This window comes from Marmota flaviventris, chromosome 17, assembly GCF_047511675.1.
Source record: "Marmota flaviventris isolate mMarFla1 chromosome 17, mMarFla1.hap1, whole genome shotgun sequence".
Taxonomy (NCBI): domain Eukaryota; kingdom Metazoa; phylum Chordata; class Mammalia; order Rodentia; family Sciuridae; genus Marmota; species Marmota flaviventris.
The window spans coordinates 16,955,250-16,973,754 of NC_092514.1; the positions used below are offsets into that span (position 1 = coordinate 16,955,250).

The window sequence follows — 18,505 nt, forward strand, 5'->3', positions numbered from 1 at the left end:
TAACACAGTAACAGCTAGCAGGGGGTGGGAAGAAAGGGGAGAAGAAGCTCTCCCCTTCTCAGGCAATGTCCTTGAAGGGTTAATTTGCCTAGAATGGTGAAAGAAAAAGCTGCCTTTGTGTGAACTTCTGTAGATTGTGAACTTCTGAGCCCTTCCCCTTACACACTGGGTATAAAGTTCTGAAATTCCCTGAACTTGGGGTTCAGGGCTATTGATTACAGCGAGAGCTTTGTCCTCTGAATTTGGCTGCAGCCAAATAAATCTGTTTTTTGCTGTCTTTGGTGTCTTGCCTCATCTGTCCCCTAAAACAAAATTGAAGTGGCCTATCAAAAGCCTTCCAACAAAGAAAAGCTCAAGATTGGTGGATTCTCAGCTGAATTTTACCAGACCTTTAAAGAAGAACTAATACCAATCCTCAAATAATTCCATGAAATAGAAAAGAATGGAACTCTGCCAAACCCATTCTATGAAGTAGTATCACCCTGATGCCAAAACCACACAAAGTCACATCAAGGAAAGAAAATTTTAAACCAATAGCCTGGATGAACATAGATGCAAAAATTTTTAATAAAATATTTTCAATCCACATACAAGATGACATTAAAAACAGTGCATCATGATCAAGTGGGTTTCATTTCAGGGATGCTAAGGTTGCTTCAATATATAGAAATTAATAAATGAAAGCGTCAAGGTCAAGAATCACATAATGATCTCAGTAGATGCAGAAAAAGCATTTGACAAAGTACAGCACTTATTAATGTTTAAAACGCTAGAAAAACTGGGGATAGAGGGATTTACCTCAACATTTGTAAAGTCTATATAAGACAAACCCCAAGGCCAACATAGTACTGAATGGAGAAAAACTTAAAAGCTTTTCCTTTAAAAACAGGAACAAGACAGGGATGCCCATTTCCACCAATCCCATTCAACATAGTCCTTGAAACTCTAGCCAGAGCAATCAGGCAAGAGAAGGAAATTAAAGGGGTACAAATAGGAAAAGAACTCAAATCATCTCTATTTGCTGATGACATGATCATATATTTAGAAGACACCTCTGCCCCCCAAAAAACAAAAAACAAAAACCAAAAAAACCTTCACCCGAAGACTTATGAGACTGATAAATGTATTCAGGAAAGTAGTAGGGTACAAAATCATTACTCATAAATCAATCATGTTCCTATACTTAAATGATGAATCTGCTGAAGAAGAAATTAGGACAACTATCCCATTCACAGTAGCCTCAAAAAAAGGGGAATCAATTAAAAAAAAAAAAAAAGGTGAAGAGCCTCTACAATGAAAACTATAGAACACTAAAGAAAGAAATTGAAGAAGGTCTTAATAGATGAAAAGACTTCCCATGTTCTTGGAGAGGCAGAATTAATATTGTCAAAATGGTCAGACTACCAAAAGCACTATGCAGATTTAATGCAATCCTGGTCTGGATTCCAATGATATTCTTCACAGAACTGGAAAAAACAATTCTGAAATTCATTTGGAAAAATAAGAAACCCAAAATAGGCAAAGTAGTCTTTGGAAAAGCAAAGCAGGAGTCATCTCAATACTGGACCTTAAACGATACTACAAACTATAGAAACAAAAACAGCATGGTACTGACAAGAAAATACACATGAAGAACAATGAAATAGAGCAGAAAACATGGAAAGAAATCCACATAAAAATGTATGTTGGAGAAAAGGTAGCCTTTTATACAAATGGTGCTAGGAAAACTGGAAATCCATATGTAGAAGAATGAAATTTGACTCCTCTCTCTCACCCTGCAAAGACCTAGGAATTATACCAAAAACCCCGTAACTGCTAGAAGAAAATGTAGGTCCAACTCTCCAACATGTTGGTACAGGAACTAGCTTTCTTTTCTTTCTTTCTTTTTTTTTTTTAAAGAGAGAGAGAGAGAGAGAATTTTTTTTAATATTTATTTTTTAGTTCTTGGCGGACACATCCTTGTTTGTATGTGGTGCTGAGGACCGAACCCGGGCCGCACGCATGCCAGGCGAGCACGCTACCACTTGAGCCACATCCCCAGCCCCAAGAAACTAGCTTTCTGAAGAAGACTACCAAAGAGCAAGAAGTAAAGTAAAAAATAAGTGGGCGGCTGGGGATGTGGCTCAAGCGGTAGCGTGCTCACCTGGCATGCATGCGGCCCGGGTTCGATCCTCAGCACCACATACAAACAAAGATGTTGTGCCCGCCGAAAACTAAAAAAAAAAATAAATATTAAAAAAATTCTCTCTCTCTCTCTCTAAAAAAAAAAAAAAAAAATAAGTGGGATGGCATCAAATTAAAACACTTCTGCACAGCAAAGGAAACGAGTGTGAAGGGAGACCCTACAGAATGGGAGAAGATCTTTGCCACCTGCTCCTCAATTAGGGCATTAATATCCAGAGTGTACAAATAACTCAACACCTAAAAAACAAGTAACCCAATCAATAAATGGAAAAGAACCAGGTGCAGTGGCACATGCCTGTAATCCCAGTGGTTTGGGAGGCTGAGACAGGAGGATGGTGAGTTCAAAGCTAGCCTCAGCAATGGCGAGGCACTAAGCAACTCAGTGAGATCCTGTCTCTAAATAAAATACAAAATAGAGCTGGGGATGTGGCTCAATGGTTAAGTGCCCCTGAGTTCAATGTCCGGTAACTCCCCGCAATGGAAAATAAATAATTCTCAAAAGAAGAAATATATGAAAAAATATTTAGCATCTCTAGCAGTTAGGAAAATGCAAATCAAAACTACATTGAGATTTCATCTCACTCCATCCAGAATGGCAATTACAAATAATATTGCTGAGAATGTGGGGGAAAAGGTACACTCATACATTGTTTGTGGGGACTGCAAATTAGTACAGCCACCCTGGACAGAAGTATGGAGAATCTTCAAAAAACTAGGAATGGAACCACCATATGACCCAGCTATCCCACTCCTCCATATATATCCAAAAGATTAGAAATTAGTATATTACAGTGATGCAGCCACATCAATGTTTATAGTCACACAATTCATAATAGCCAAGCTATGGAACCAACCTAGGTGCCCTTCAACAGATGAATGGATAAAGAAAATGTGATGTATATGCACAATGGAATATTACCCATAATGAAAAATGACATCATGACCTTAAGTGTAATAAGCCAGTTCCCAAAACTTGAAAGGTTGAATGTTTTCTATAATATGTTGAAGTTAATCCAAAATGAAAAGAGGGGATGGGAATTAAGAAAAAAAAGGAGAGAGAATTTCATCAAAATAGAGGAAAGATAAGTAGAGTAGGCAAAGGGAGAAGGAAGGGAAAAGAAAAGTGAAGTACAGTGGAATGAATCTGATGAACTTTTTTATGTGCGTGGATGTGTACAGTGGGTCCCAGCATAGGGTGTATTCACAGGACAATAATTAAAAAAAATGTAAATGGATTGAAGAGGGATCCATTGAGTGGAGGGAGGGGAGCTAGATGTGGGTGAGAAGTACTGGGGACTGAGTTGGAGTGAATTGTGTTCCATGCTTTTGTGATAATTTCAGGGTGTATCCTGGTGTTGTATATTACTAAAAAAAAAAATAAATAAAAAAGCCAAGATCAATAGTTGTTGCCTTTGTTTCTGTGAAAGAGAATATCTTGAGTTAAATATCTTGAGTTCTCTTGACCTTTTCTTTGTGGTTCCAAGGTAGCTGCTAAAGCTCCAGCAAGCATACTTACATTCTGGGCAGGAAGAAGGAATAATGCACAAAATACTTCCATTTGCATCTCATTGGCTAAGAAACACGTGGCTACCCTTGGCTATAAGGGAGTTAGGGATATGATGTCATTTAACTAGATACATATTACATCAATACATTCTGAGTTCTGTTAATAAGAAATAATGGGTAAATAAATATTGAAAAACAACTAACATCTGTGCTACAGATGAAATTGTTATTTCAATATAAAATACTTTTTAATGGTTCAAAAAGTTCTAAAGTAATACTTCAGAAAATAACCATATTGTTTGTTTGAATGACAGCTGTGTGATTGGGTATGTGTGTATATGTGTGTGTGTGTGTGTGTGTGTGTGTGTGTGTATATATATATATATATATATATATATATAAATAAATATACATATATTTTTTAATTTGTTGGTACTTGGAACTACACTTGGCTGTCATTTTTATTTTTAAATTTGAGACAGGGTTTTTCTGAGTTCCTGAGTCTGGTCTTGAACTTGCAATTCTCCTGCCTCAGCCTTTCGAATTGCTGGGATTATAGGCATGCACTACTGTGCCCAGCTTAATCTCGTTATGTCTGAATTATAATTGAGAAAAAATGAGATGCATGTCTCTTTTTTAGAATTGTAGGATAGAAGAATGAAATAAATCATCTTTCTTAAGGCCCAGTATTATCCTTAATATATTTCTGGATATGTTGTAAAACAAGTTGAAAGTCGTCTGAGGACATACTATTTCTGAATTTATGAAAAGTAAGAAGCTATTAAAGAAACCAAATAACTGACAGTTAAATGTAGACCTCAGATCATCTCTACGCTTTGAGAGTTATAAAATGTGGACTTCCTGGTAGTTCTATGTTTTGAGAGTTATACAATATTTTCAGTCTTTAAGAAGAGTTCCTTGAGAATGTTTACTCCATGCATGACTTGTAAACATTCCAGTCATCTCTGCTCTTGAATTCTTATTCATAGAATTTTTTTCCTTTCATATGTTAATGAAAAGCACACTGTGAGTGGATGAAAATCTTGCTGACTTTGCCTGTTGTAAGGGAATTTTTCCCCAGGTTTGTGATAGAATTCTTAGTTCTTAATATGCACATGAATGCCAAGAGAGTTATAGATGAAGATGTATATATGTGTGGATGTTGGTGTGGATGTGTATTGGATTTTTTAATTTTTAACAAGATTATTTCTTGTTCACACACAGAAGTGATCATTTTGGCTTTTTCTAGAATTTTCTATCACTGACAAGTCAAATGAAAGAAAAGCAGTCTTTCTGATACTTCTTTCCTTTTTTGATAAATTATGGTGGCAGGCAGTGTCAACCAACTGTGTCACCTCACAGTGAAACAGCCCCAATTCCAGTTCCTACTCAAATAAGGAATTATCAACGCATTGAACAGAATCTAACATCTACTGCCAGCTCTGGCACAAATCCGCATGGTTCTCCAAGGTAAGGCAGTGTCTGGATTCCTTTTTTAAAATTTGTTTCTTTAAAAACCTTTTATTTTTCTTACTGAAAATCTGTTAATTTCAAATATATAAATATATTTGCCCACAGGTATAATTACTTTTGAGAATTTGAGAAAGAGCTTGTTAAAAAATGAAATCCCAAATTGCAGTAAATTATTTATATATTGTTTATTTCCCATTTTGAGACCCCATTGAGATGATAGTAAAAGAATAACAAAGTCTGAGTCCACAAAAATAAGCAAAATAAGAAAAAAAATATTTATTGGTGACAGTTTCCAGTAAATTTTTTGGAAATGAAGAGGACTGAGGAAGGGTTCCTGCTTTAGCAGGCAGACGTAAATGTGCATGTAATCAAGGATTCTGACAGAATGAGAATCACTATGCCTCTAGCCCCAGAGAGACCTGAATCTCAGAACTCAAGTAGAGTGGAGGAATTAGCACTTCAACTTCTGGTAACTTATTGTACATATACATGTACCTAGTCAGTTACATATTCTAGATATATAGCCTATGAATATAAAATTGTATATATAAAAAGTTATTAACTGTTATGATAGCAAAGAATGAAAAAGAAGCCAACTGCCCACCAACTGCTCACTGATTTGCTATAATTCATCTAAGACAATGGATTCCTATGTATCTTCTGTTCCAAAAGGGTAAGGAAGCTCTGTACTGAGGCAGAAAAATTACTATAGTATAGTATAAAAAGAAAAAAAAAAAAAAAAAGAATGGTTATAGTATATCAAGCAGTGACCCATGAGGTTAACAGTGTTTTCATAATAGTGCTAGGACATTGTTTCCTTTTTTCACTGCATGATACATGCACTGATGATGCAGAAAACAAAGATGAATAATACTGCTGGTGCCTTAACTTGAACCAGGGTGATGACACTCAACTGTACTGTCAGTCTTTAGGCTCTTTACCACCACATACTTGTGTTATAAAGGAATGTCCTTGACAAATTATTAAAGGACTAAATTAATTCTCATTGAAAACCACAATCATTGAATAGAATGTGCATATAAAGCACTTTTGCTATTACAGTAGTTTTAGGAAAAGCACTGGTATGATTGTAAGCTAAATAATCACTTTTTTTTATAGAGCACTCTTTTTACTTCAATGAATGACTGACAAACTATGATATGTTTCTAGCAGTTGTTTTGTAAACATAAACTAAGTTTTATTACTTTGGAGAAAACAAGTGACAATAAATGTCTTTTTAAAATTTTTGGTGATATTAGGGATTAAACTTGGGGATACCCTACCACAGAGCTATGCCAGTCCTTTCTGTTTTTCACTTTGAGACAGGGTCTTAAATTACCCAGGCTGGCCTCAACTTGTGAGTCTCCTGCCTCAGTTTCCTGAGTTGCTGGGATTACAGGCATATGCCATGTAGTGGCATAAGTGACAATAAATGTCAATGATAAAATTGGAGCATTCAAGTAAAAAGTAGAATTTTGGAAAACTTATATTAACCCCTGTGATCTTGAAGATCAGAAGATCTTGTGATCAGAAGAGTCTTGCCAGACATTTCTGTTAACATTGATGGTGACATTTTGGTATGAATGTGACTTTTTGACATTATATGTTAAATATTTGGAATATCTGCATAATTAAATGAACCATTATTATCCAAATGATGAATGTTAAAAAAATCATTGAACAGATAAAAGGTTCATTCAGAGTAAAAGATATGTTTGCAGAACAATGAAGTTTAATGTAACAGTGCAAGAGTTCACGGAGGTTGGGTATGGTGGCCCGTATTCTTGTGTTGTAGCACATTTGAAATAAATCACTGGCAGTCCTGAATCAGGATATGGGACTTTATTCACTGGTATGCCAAGTGACCAAGTTGACTTTGCCCGCCTTGACCCTTTGCAGAAGGCAGGGTATCTCTTTTACAGTCAAAACCCTCAAGCTACCAGTAATTCAATACATAGCAACCTAGGAAGTGGGTCTGAATGATTCAGTTCAGGGTACAGTACACTGCCCAAGAAAAATGGGAATTAAAAAGGAACATCTTACAAATGCATTTCTTTCTTTTTAAAAATATATTTTAGTTATACATGGACACAATATCTTTATTTTGTCTATTTTTATGTAGTGCTGAGGTTTGGACCCAAGTGCCTCACATGTGTGAGGCAAGTGTTTTGTCACTGAGCCACAACCCCAGCCCGAAATGCATTTCTTAATAATACATTGTATAAGAATAACAGAAACATTTTTTAACCACCCTGCATTGTCAGACAGGGTGTGCTCAGCAGGAGGTGGCAGAGGTGGGATTTTCTCATGGGAGAAGCATTTCTTACATGAAATGGAGTCTCAGGGTAAAATGGAGTTTGTCTGGTCAAGGCATAGCATTCTCCCCTTTTCTGGAAAAAAAATCAAACCCTTGATTTACCTTCTGATTATGTAAGGGATTATAATGGCCACACATATATATATTACTTGACTAACAAAATATGTTGTTTTAGCAGTTTGGGCCTTGTAACATAATCTGAACAAGAGGAAAAACATGATTATCATTTTTTTTCAGTTTTATCTTTAGAGGGTGGTTGGGGTCTCAGAGGGCTGTCCATCTTCTGCAGGAGACATTTTTGTTGTCTTGACTCAGGTGTGAAACCATGCTATGAGTCCTTCGGGGTAGTAACTGAATAAGGTCCCCTCCAGCTGGATGTTAGTTCTTCTTTTTTTGGAACCATTTGATGTAGACTAGTCTTCTGGCTAGAATGGTTGTTGGAGATACGTAGTCTCTTGGGGCTGGTTTTCTCAAAGGAATTTATGAGCTTTAAGTTGAACCTATTGTAGAGACTTAGCAACAGGAGCAGGTTATCTTGGTAAGTGTGGAAGAAAGGCTCTGGAGGCATTAGCATTTTAATCCCCCAGAGGCAATTTCTAAATTTTTGGACTCAAACTGGCCTCTATTTTTGTGATCTGATCTGATTACATATCTACACTGACTGACTCTTTAATTTTTGTTTTCTTTTGTCTACTTTTCCTAATTTTAGGGAATTTTTCATGCTGTAGAGAAAAGGGCGATGACTGCTCTTGCTGCTTTGAGCTGAGAGGGGGTGATGTGGGGTGGGGCAATCAGTTTGGAGTCCCCTTTTAGAAATCAGTTCAGTCAAGGGGTCCACGCTAAAAGTCTGGTTCGGGAAGAACAGGTTGTAAAGTCATCTAGGGGTGGGTGCTTCTATGAGAGAGAAACAAAAAGACATTAGTACTGAAATGAGATTAAATGTTGGGGCATCTGGAACATGTCAATGAATATCACAAAGATGATAGAAATCAATAATCTCTTCCTTAGGATGTGGAAGAGCTGAGAAATTGTTCCCATCACAAGGCCTAACAAAGCCTAACATGGCCTTTATTTGGGAAGTAAATCTTTAACATTGCCAGAGTTATCAGGAAAGTAAACACAACATTTGGTTAAATTGCTTAATGTCATCTGATTTTTATAAAATATTTTATTGTCACAACCTGTGTGGTTAATAGGGGTCCCTTATCTTTGTTACTTAGGGCTAGATAATTATACTAGCAAACATTGATTAAGCCTATCTGTGTAGGAGGTTGGGAAGATCTGTAGGCCTTAAACTGACTAAAAACTCCTGACTCTGGCAGTTTTTCTTGATAGTTATCAGGCACTCCTGCCTAAGAATCTCTTTTGTCACCTCCAGTCTCATTTATTCTTGGGGGGGCTAACCCAAGTGTACATTCTAAGTTACATTAAGATAACTGTAGTTTTATAAGTGTCCAGGAATGGCTGTGTTTTGGTTTTAACTGTTTTTTTTGTTAGGTGCTTAAGATGAAGCTGGTCAAATTAACCTTGTTCCTTGGGGGTTACTTGTTCCCTTGTGGGTCACTCTGGGGAACTTATGAGCAGCCTTTAGTTCTGCTAGTGCCATCCACCAGGATAACTCAAGGTTTTGCTGACCATGTGGCTTCCCTTGGAAGCGTCAGGGATGTCTGCATTTTCCAGTTATCCTCCTCTTTTGCAGTATGGGCACTGATTAGCTTTCTTTTTTGGGGTCCTAGTAATCTCCCTGATTGGGAGGTTCATGTGACCCAGAGTTGATGAAAAGTTCCTTTGTCCCCTGGATTCAAGCTGACTCAGAGGGCAAGAACCAAATATTGGTTTTGTTGGCCCTTTTTATTTTAACCTTAATCTTTAAGCCTTGGTCTTAAACATCCAGCAAGCCAGTCCTACAAGTCTTAATGTATGAATACTGGGCTTTAAATTTAATGTTTAAAACTTTACAGTCATTTTTACCCCTTTTATTTAATTGGGGTCTGTATTAGTACTGGAAGTTAGCATTATATACTGTCTATAGATGATGGCCTAATATCTCATATTAACTTAGGTTATTATAAGGCATTAGCAGATAGCAGTTAAAGTTTGCAAGGAAAATTTAAAATGAAATTAACAAGACTAAAAGCATATTTAGTTTGTATACAATCTTGAACCTTGGCTGGTTATATGTTATATCCCCTGTTTGAGATCACAATAATTTTTACAATAAATATCAATCTTTTGAATATAACTTTAAATGAGCTGAAGCCTGGCCTATTTTGAAGCCATTCTAACATGTAGTAAGGTGGGAGGCAGAACCTTTACTCCGGTAAGGTGGGGTTCTTCACAAATCTTAGGTGAAGCGTTCTAGTTCTGAAGTTGATCTTTGCCTCTTTCTTAGATCCATTTTATAAAGTTTACATAATATTGTTTCCTGAGTCTATATAAATGTTAGTTAACACAATATAACATTATATTTAAAACATGAAACAAAGGCTGAGAGAGCTTTTAAGTTTTTCTTTTGTGTGGAAAAGTGGCAAAATATTTTTGTTTTACATTTTTAACCTTTAAACAGATCAATCTCTCATTGTCTTTTGAAAATACCTTTAAATTTTTTATATCCCCTTGATCACAGAACATTGATTACAGAATATTAAATGATATAAATAAATCTCCAATTAAACTTCTTATTTTTATAAGCCTAAAATTACAATTACAGACTACTTCAGTTTGGAGAACACCAGCTTGATAAAATGCTCTTTTTAAAAAAATATTTATTTTTTAGTTGTAGGTGTACACAATATCTTTATTTCATTTTTATGTGGTGCTGAGGTTTAAACCTAGTGCCTCATATGTGCAAGGTGAGCACTCAACCACTGATCTTTGCCTCTTTCTTAGATACCATTTTATAAATGCTCCCAAATGCTCTTTTAAACCTTTTACTTTAAAGACGTGTATACCTGGAAGATATGAATACATTTAATATGTAAAGAAGATTAATAGCATCATAATTACATTGATGTTTTTTATTAACCTAGTTTAGCTTTTAAAGAAAATTTAGACTTTGTAATGTATAATACTCTAAAATAATAGTTGTTGTTTAATCAGAGTTGTACAAACCCTAATTTTTTCAGACTAGTTGCTCTAGAGAATGAAATATAACAGACACAATGTTAGGAGTAAATTAATGTTTTAAGAAATTCTTGTTATTTTAACAGATTAAACTTTGGTTTATATTAGTACATTAATATTTGATCTTGGGGAAAAACCTGGAGCTTTAACTGATTTGTGTTACTTATAATCAACTTAGTTACACACAAACCTTTTTTTTTTTTTGAAATTTGCCTTTTATTTATACAGACCTTTTTATCACTTAATTAGACTCTCTTGTTTATGTAGATGTATTACAACTTTATTTTTACCACATAAAGACTTTCTTACCTAGAAGTGTTTTTTCCCATATTTTATTAAATATATTTTAATACCTAGAACATTTTTTTATTATCAGTTTGTGAAAATACCAATAATATTTAATTATATTACCCTATGGAATTTAAGGAGTTAGAGTAACAGTATTTTAGCTTTGTAAATTAATCAGATGTTTTTAACAAATACATTTATGATTAATCTCAGGTGTGTCAAATCTAATTTACTTATTTTTAAAAACCAAGATATCAGACAAGTGTATTGAACAGCATCAGCCATCTCTTCCTTATTGAAGAAAAATCCTAGAAACAATGGATATTAGACATTTTGTAGACATCAACAATTTATCAGTTGTTTGACCATCTAGAAAAAAAAATACAAACTGTGAGTTAGTAACTTTAAAGATATCTTGACTTTTATTTGTTTATACCTGTTGGGACTTCTAACTCTTCGTTACCTTTTTCCCAATGATGGCACAAAGCAATTTAAAACCCTTTTATATTTTCTAAACACATGTAGACATGAAAATTAACTGGTATATATATATAATATATACACACACATACACACACACACACAAAACAAACAAAGGCCTTGTAGCTTATTTTTTTGAATTAATTAATTTTTAAATTTATACATAACAGTGGAATGCCTTACAATTTTTACCTATATAGAGCTCAGTTTTTCGTATCTCTGGTTGTATGCATAGTATACTCACACCAACCTATTAGATTGAGAGCTAACCCTTGTAAATTGGCCTGTGACTTTAGAAAGTTTTAGACACTTTATTCTTTCTTCATGGGCTCCTTCCTGTGCAAAGAAGCTTAAACGTTACATTTTGCTACTGGGCTAGTATGAAGATGAATGTGATTTATGACAGAGTGCATTTATTTATTTTTCGTAGGATTTCAAAATAAAACATTTCCGTTGGATTTAGGCATTGTGCCTATTCTGTCCAATGGATATACCAAATCTGAAAAAAACAAAAAAACAAAACTGGCCTCTGAATGAAGCAGAATGTAAAACAGAACCTCTATAGTTGGATAAAATAGGTCTGATCAGAAAAACACATTAACCTAGGCATGCTGGATCAAAATTATGAGCTCAAAAAATACAGAATTTTAAAAGCCTACCAGGCCTCTGTCCTCTGTGGTCTTGCTCATCAGAGGTGAAAAGAGTTCGAAAAAAGAAATGAGGGCTTGTGGACTCATAGGGGCCCAGAAGTCTGTCTGTCTGTCTGTCTGTCTCTCTCTCTCTCTCTCTCTCTCTCTCTCTCTCTCTTTCTTTCTCTCTATCAAATCTGATTCTAAACTGGTTTGTCTGGTCTCTTGGACAGCAGCCACCAAAATTTTTATCCTGGTGTTGTGCAGCTTTATCAGCTGGGCTGTCATGATTGTTGAAAAACCTTTGGGCTGCCTCTAATAGTTGAGAGGTATTCATGACTGCAAATTCTTTAAGGTTTTGGAGTTTTCTGTGAATATCTGGGGTTGACTAAGAGGCAAAAGCCAAATGTAGGCCTGAGAGTTTTTTCCTAGACAAAATGATATGGCCGTTAATTATTTTAGCATGAGAGAGTGAGAAAGAGAGTGACAGAGAAAGACAACCCTGAAATCATTTTTCTCCCTGAGCTGTAGCCAGGGAGAAGTTTTCAGATTGGTCCCCTGCTGAGTCTGTCAGCAGTTGTTCACTTTCCAATGTAAGCTTTAGTGAGCTAGGGCTTTTTAACCATTTTTTTCTCAGTTGGTAATCAGGCCAGGTTTGGATTAGGTTTCCCATGACAAGGCTAACAATTAAAACAATAGGCAAAAATTCATGAACAAACAAGAAACAGATGTGGACCAACAGAGACAGACATGTACAAACAGACCAATATCCTGTCTTCCATCCCCCAGACACCAGACTGTCACCATGGTCTATTTACTGGCTCTCTGGATTTAGGTAAGAGACAGAGCATGGATAAGACACTCTTTCCTCCAATACCCAGATGTCAGACCATGAAGATCACAGTCTGTTTATCGGCCCTCTGGGTCACAGCCCTGGATCTCCTCATACACCCTGCGAAACATCAAAAGGAGAGAACAGATGAGGTACCTCCAGACACATGCAGTTGCACATCCTCCCTCATGGGCAGGCTCAAATCGGTCACTACAGAAAGCCTAGACCCTCAGAAGACCAAGAGATCCCACAACTAGAAAGGAGAGCGCCTCTAAATCCCTGTGTGCCTGGAAGCCATAACCCTGACTAAATGTTGTGGTATGTTTGAAATAAATCACCGAGTCAGTCTTGAAGCAGGACATGGGACTTTATTCGTTTGCAGGCCAAGGGACAGTGACCAAGTCGACTTTGCTCCCCTTGACCCCTTGCACAAGGCAGGGTGTCTTCTTTATAGCCAAAACCTACAAGCTACCAGTAAGTCAACATCATAGCAGCCTAGGAAGTAGGTCTGAATGATCCAGTTCGGGGTATAGTATACTGCCCAAGAAAAATGGGAACAAAAAAAGAACATCTTAGAAATGCATTTCTTAATAATACATAAAAATTTTTTTAACTGCCATACATTGTTATGTGTGTGCTCAGCAGGAGGTGGCAGAGGCAGTGTTTTCTCATAGGAGAAGCATTTCTTTTATTAAATGGAGTCTTGGGGTAAAATGGATTTTGTCTGGTCAAGGCACATATAATTTGGCCCATAACACCTGTAATCCCAGCAGCTCAGGAAGCTGAGGCAGGAGGATCACAAGTTCAAAGCCAGCCTCAACAACTTAGGCCCTAAGCAACTCAGCAAGACCCTGTTTCTAAATAAAATATAAAGAAGGGCTAGAGATGTGGCTCAGTGGTTAAGTGCCCCTGGGTTCAATCCCTTGTTAAAAAAAGAAAGAGTTCAAGGAGATAGTTTCAGATTCCCCATTGCAACCAAACTAATCTTTTAGATAAAACCAACACTTATTGAGGTTTGGTTTAGTATCAAAAAGAAGAGTATCATTGATTTGAAAAGACTGAAATACTCCTTCCTTTTTTTGTACATATGTGTGTTAGGCTGGATCTTCTTCATGGAAAACTTACCTTAGAATGACATATTGTGTAACAGACTGCAGAATCAGTTGTGAGAATCCAAATGTCTTCTGTTAAACCAGATATTAGAGATTTGCAGAAATGTATAATAATGTCATGCTAATTTGTTTTGGAAAAATACATATTTTCATAATATTATATTAAATGTAATGTTAATTATTTTTAGTGAATTTATAAAATTTTAAATTTCTGAATTTTATTTTGAATACATTAAGATCAGTACATAAGGTTACATAAACAAAATGCTCTGGGATCTTTGGACCTAAGACCCAGAAGATTGAAAATAATTGGTAGCCAGGTACGGTGGCGCACGCCTGTAATCTCAGCGCCTCGGGAGGCTGAGGCAGGAGATTGTGAGTTCAAAGCCAGCCTCAGCTACAGTGATGTGCTAAGCAAATCAATGAGACCCTGTCTCTAAATAAAATACAAAATAGGGCTGAGGACATGGCTCAGTGGTCCAGTGCCCTTGAGTTCAATCTCTGGTAACTGCCCCCCACCCAAAAAAGAAAATAATTGGTATGTAATATATCACCTTTGGTGTTGAAACAAGGTGAAAGTGCTTGTGTGTACATTAAGGAACTCAGGAAAGATACACTATAAAAAACAGTGGTAACCTTTCCAGTAGATTGGGAAAATATTTAGAATTTATCAGTGGGGATAGGTAGACTTTACTTTATATCATTTTATATTTTATATTTGTTCCATGTGACTGTTACCTGTTTTTAAAAGCTCTTCTTTGTGGCTTATTGTTAGAAAATTTCAGGGAGGGGAAAAAAAAACAGAAATAAAGAAGAAATCCTAGAACCTGCCAGAGAAGGAATAATTCTCTTTTTCTCTTTAGATCTGCTGTGGTACGAAGGTCTAACACCAGTCCCATGGGCTTCCTCCGGTTGGGATCTGGCTCCCCTGCACCAGCAGACACAGCTCAGACAGTTGGACGAAGACTGTCTATTGGGTCTTCTAGGCCTTATTCACCTTCCCCTTTGGGTAAGGAGAGTTTAAAGCAATTGTTTTTTAATCTTCTCTGTAACAAATTTGGTATGAAATATTATTTTTAGGGACATTGATTCATCATGGCAGTGATTCTGAGCTGATTTGAGGCCATCCCTCCTCCACTACCCTATTCCCAGTTCCTCCTTGAGAATCTCTACATAAATCTGTTAGGATTGATGTTGAAAATATAATAATATAAATTAATTTTACATGTCAAAAGCATCCTCATTGGCTTTGGCATCCAAATACAATGTTAGAAACTCTAGATTAAAGTGCATAAAATGCCTATCTTTCTTATTGCTCAGACACATGAGAATTAACATTGCATCTCTGAGTCACATTCACTACACACCTTCCAGCTCTAATAGGAGTATAGTAGCAGCTTTGTTACATATCTCCCTATTTTGCCTAGAAAATGATTTTGGAAACAGAACCTTAAACAAAGCAACAAAAGAAACCCTACCAAGCCGAAAACCAAAGAGACCAAATAGTGAAATGTAAGAGTCAAAATGCTCAAACTCAGAAAATGTGTAAGTGAGAACAAAGCCACTGAGGGCAGTATCTGTGAGAAACACCATGAGGTAGTGGGAAGAACAGATGGTACAGAGGAGCCCCATCTATAGTTAAAGCTGCTGAAATCTTAGTAGACAGAGCAGGGTTGTAGGTAGTCCCCCAGGAACCCCAAGATGATGTGTGTGGTGTGTGTGTGTGTGTGTGTGTGTGTAATGTTTAAATTGCCTTATCACTTGTTGCAGTGATTTCAGCTGAAAAATCTTTAAACAAAATCTTGGCACTCCAGGGTCTCCAAAGACAAAGATTATCCTTGCATGTCAGTGAAAAGGTCCTTAGTATCTAATCTCTGCTTATTGCTTTATCACCAGGACATTGCTCCTTCTTGTTTTAGATATGTCTCTTGTCTGTTTAAATTCCCTGGTACTGTCCCTGATTCTCCCTCTGTGTCAGTTTGGGTTTTCGGGAAGGTGGATGCAAAGAAGGTATTAGGTATGTAAGAGGCTGAGGGAAGTAGGGAGCCAGGGAGGGTCCTCAGACCAAGATTCAGGTCTGACACCTGGGAAAGGAGGGTAATAAGGGAGACAATAAGGCAAGAAAAGTCTGAGACTATAGCATAGGTCTAAGAAAGTTTTAACCATACTATGGGAATAGCCCTAAGCACTGGTCTGTCAGAGGCATTCTATGACCCACTCTCAACATGCCTGAATCAGTTGTTGACCCCTGGGGGAAGCCTGGCTTCAGACAAATGTGAATCCATAGGGACAGCTGCTGGGCTGTCATCTGTGTCCTGCAGCTCCACAATCCCCAAGCACTTTGTATAAACTCTTACATGTCTATATAGACATTTATTTATTTATTTAGACTTTTTTCCTAATGATTTTGTTTCAAGGATGGATGTATATGGTACTTTTTATCTTAGCTTACCTACTGCCTAGCATATTGGTTATTCAGTAAGTACTGGTTCAACTAAATTTTTGCAAATTATGTACCAAGCAATTTTTGCATGCATTGCCTGTTTCCATTCTTAATTAGTTTTTTGAATAATTTATTCTTCTTTTCTCCATGTCTCACTTCATAGTTGGTACCATTCCTGAGCAGTTTAGTCAGTGCTGTTGTGGACATTCTCAGGGCCATGAATCCAGAAGTAGAAACTCTTCAGGTAGGAAAATACATTTGGTATATTAGAAATTTGAATTTTATTATGAATGGACTTATTTTGTATTTCTAGCCTTATCAAAAGGACAGCATTGGTAAGAAATATTTCCAATGCTATCCTGATTTTTAGAATCTTTTTTTTAAATGTTTTTTAGTTGTAGATGGACATAATACCTTTATTTTATTTTTTTATGTGGTGCTGAGGATCGAACCCAGGGCCTCGCACATGCTAGGCGAGCGCTCTACCACTGAGCCACAACCCCAGCCCCTGATTTTTAGAATCTTGAGCGCTTGCCTAGCACAGGGTTCGATCCTCAGCACCACATTAAAAATAAATAAAGTAAAGCCATAAAAACATATATATTAAAAAAATAAAGAAAATAGTCAAAGGAATTAGACAATTAGATAAATTTTGGTCATTGTTACAGATGATAATTTAGAAAGTGAAATTTTATTATGGCATTTGCTGGTAAATAGATGGAACTGGAGACTATCATGCTAAATGAAATAAGCTAGATTCAGAAAATTAAAGGGTGAATTTTTTTTTTCTGATATGTGGAAGTTAATCCAAAAAAAGGGGGAAAATTAAAAGATGGGGGGAGGTGGGAATTCCATCAAAACAGAAGATCATGGAGTTTAGGAAGGGGATTGAGAGGGAGGGAGAGGGATGGAATAAGGGAAGGACAGTGGAATGAATCTGACCTAACTTTCCTATGTACATATATGAATATACCACAGTGAATCTCATGTGAATCCACAAGACACTAATTAAAAAAATAGTAATAGCAGAAAGATCAATAGAATAGAGGGAAGGAAACAGGGAAGGAAGGAGAAGAAGGAAAAGGGAAGCACTGGAGACTGAATTAGAGCAAATTATATTCTGTGTTTAGAATTATGTTAAAATGAATCATTATAGATAACTAAAAAGAACCAATAACCAGGTGCTGTGGCATATGCCTGTGATCCCAGAGGCTCAGGAGGCAGAAGGATTGCGAGTTCAAAGCCAGTCTCAGCAACTTAGCAAGGCACTAAGCAACTCAGTGAGACCCTGTCTCTAAAGAAAATACAAAATAGGGCTGGGGATGTGGCTTAGAGGTTGAGTGCCTCTGAGTTCAATCCCCAGTACCAAAAAAACAAAACAAAACAAACAAAAAAAACAAGAACAGAAATTTAATGTTGCCGTTTGTTGTTTTCATTAACTTTAACTATTTACTACATAATCCCTTTAGACCTTGCATTAATCTGAGTTGTTAGCTCTTGACAAAAATAGCTCATATATTCATCATCAATATATTTCATCTCATGCCCGGCATGTATTTCCGAGATAGAGCACTTGCCTAGTACGTGTGAGGCACTGGGTTTGATCCTCAGCACCACATAAAAATAAATAAATAAAACTATTGTGTCCCATCTACAACTAAAAATACTTTAAAAAGAATAAGACATTCATCAGAATTCTCATTTTAAAACTTGCCCTCTTGTTTCCTAAGTTTTTGCTGTATACTTCACTATTGGTTAACCTTTTCATTCATTTTTTTGGTAGGTTCTCCAGTGCCACAGGCTCAGTCACCACAGTCTCTCTTATTGGGTGCTAGACTGCAGAGCGCCCCTACCCTTACTGACATCTATCAGAACAAACAGAAGCTAAGAAAACAGCACTCTGACCCTGTGTGCCCATCCCATACTGGGGCTGGATACAACTACTCACCTCAGCCCAGTCGGCCTGGCAGCCTTGGAACATCTCCCACCAAGCATATGGGATCTTCTCCACGGAGTTCTGATTGGTTCTTTAAAACTCCTTTACCAACAATCATTGGTTCTCCTACTAAGGTGTGTTCCTTAAATCTTTTTGTAGATCATGAACTGCTTTAGTACTTT

At 36.6% G+C, this 18,505-nt stretch overlaps 1 protein-coding gene and 1 non-coding gene across 6 annotated transcripts in view; one reads left to right on the forward strand and one right to left on the reverse strand.

Annotated features, from left to right (window-relative positions):
- Positions 1 to 18,505, forward strand: part of LOC114080204 (serine/threonine-protein kinase ULK2) — a 106,464-nt gene that overhangs the window by 64,226 nt on the left and 23,733 nt on the right. For 4 of the 5 annotated variants that reach the window (XM_034635285.2, XM_071603890.1, XM_071603889.1 and 1 more), the window contains exons 15-18: positions 5,023 to 5,160; positions 14,808 to 14,953; positions 16,551 to 16,631; positions 18,171 to 18,457. In XM_034635285.2, coding sequence (XP_034491176.2) covers positions 5,023 to 5,160; positions 14,808 to 14,953; positions 16,551 to 16,631; positions 18,171 to 18,457 — 652 coding nt within the window. The remainder of the gene's footprint in view (positions 1 to 5,022; positions 5,161 to 14,807; positions 14,954 to 16,550; positions 16,632 to 18,170; positions 18,458 to 18,505) is intronic. The other variant, XM_071603891.1, reaches the window with a different exon arrangement.
- Trnaa-agc (transfer RNA alanine (anticodon AGC)) lies at positions 16,819 to 16,891 on the reverse strand. Its single transcript has one exon. It is a non-coding gene; the product is annotated as a tRNA-Ala (tRNA).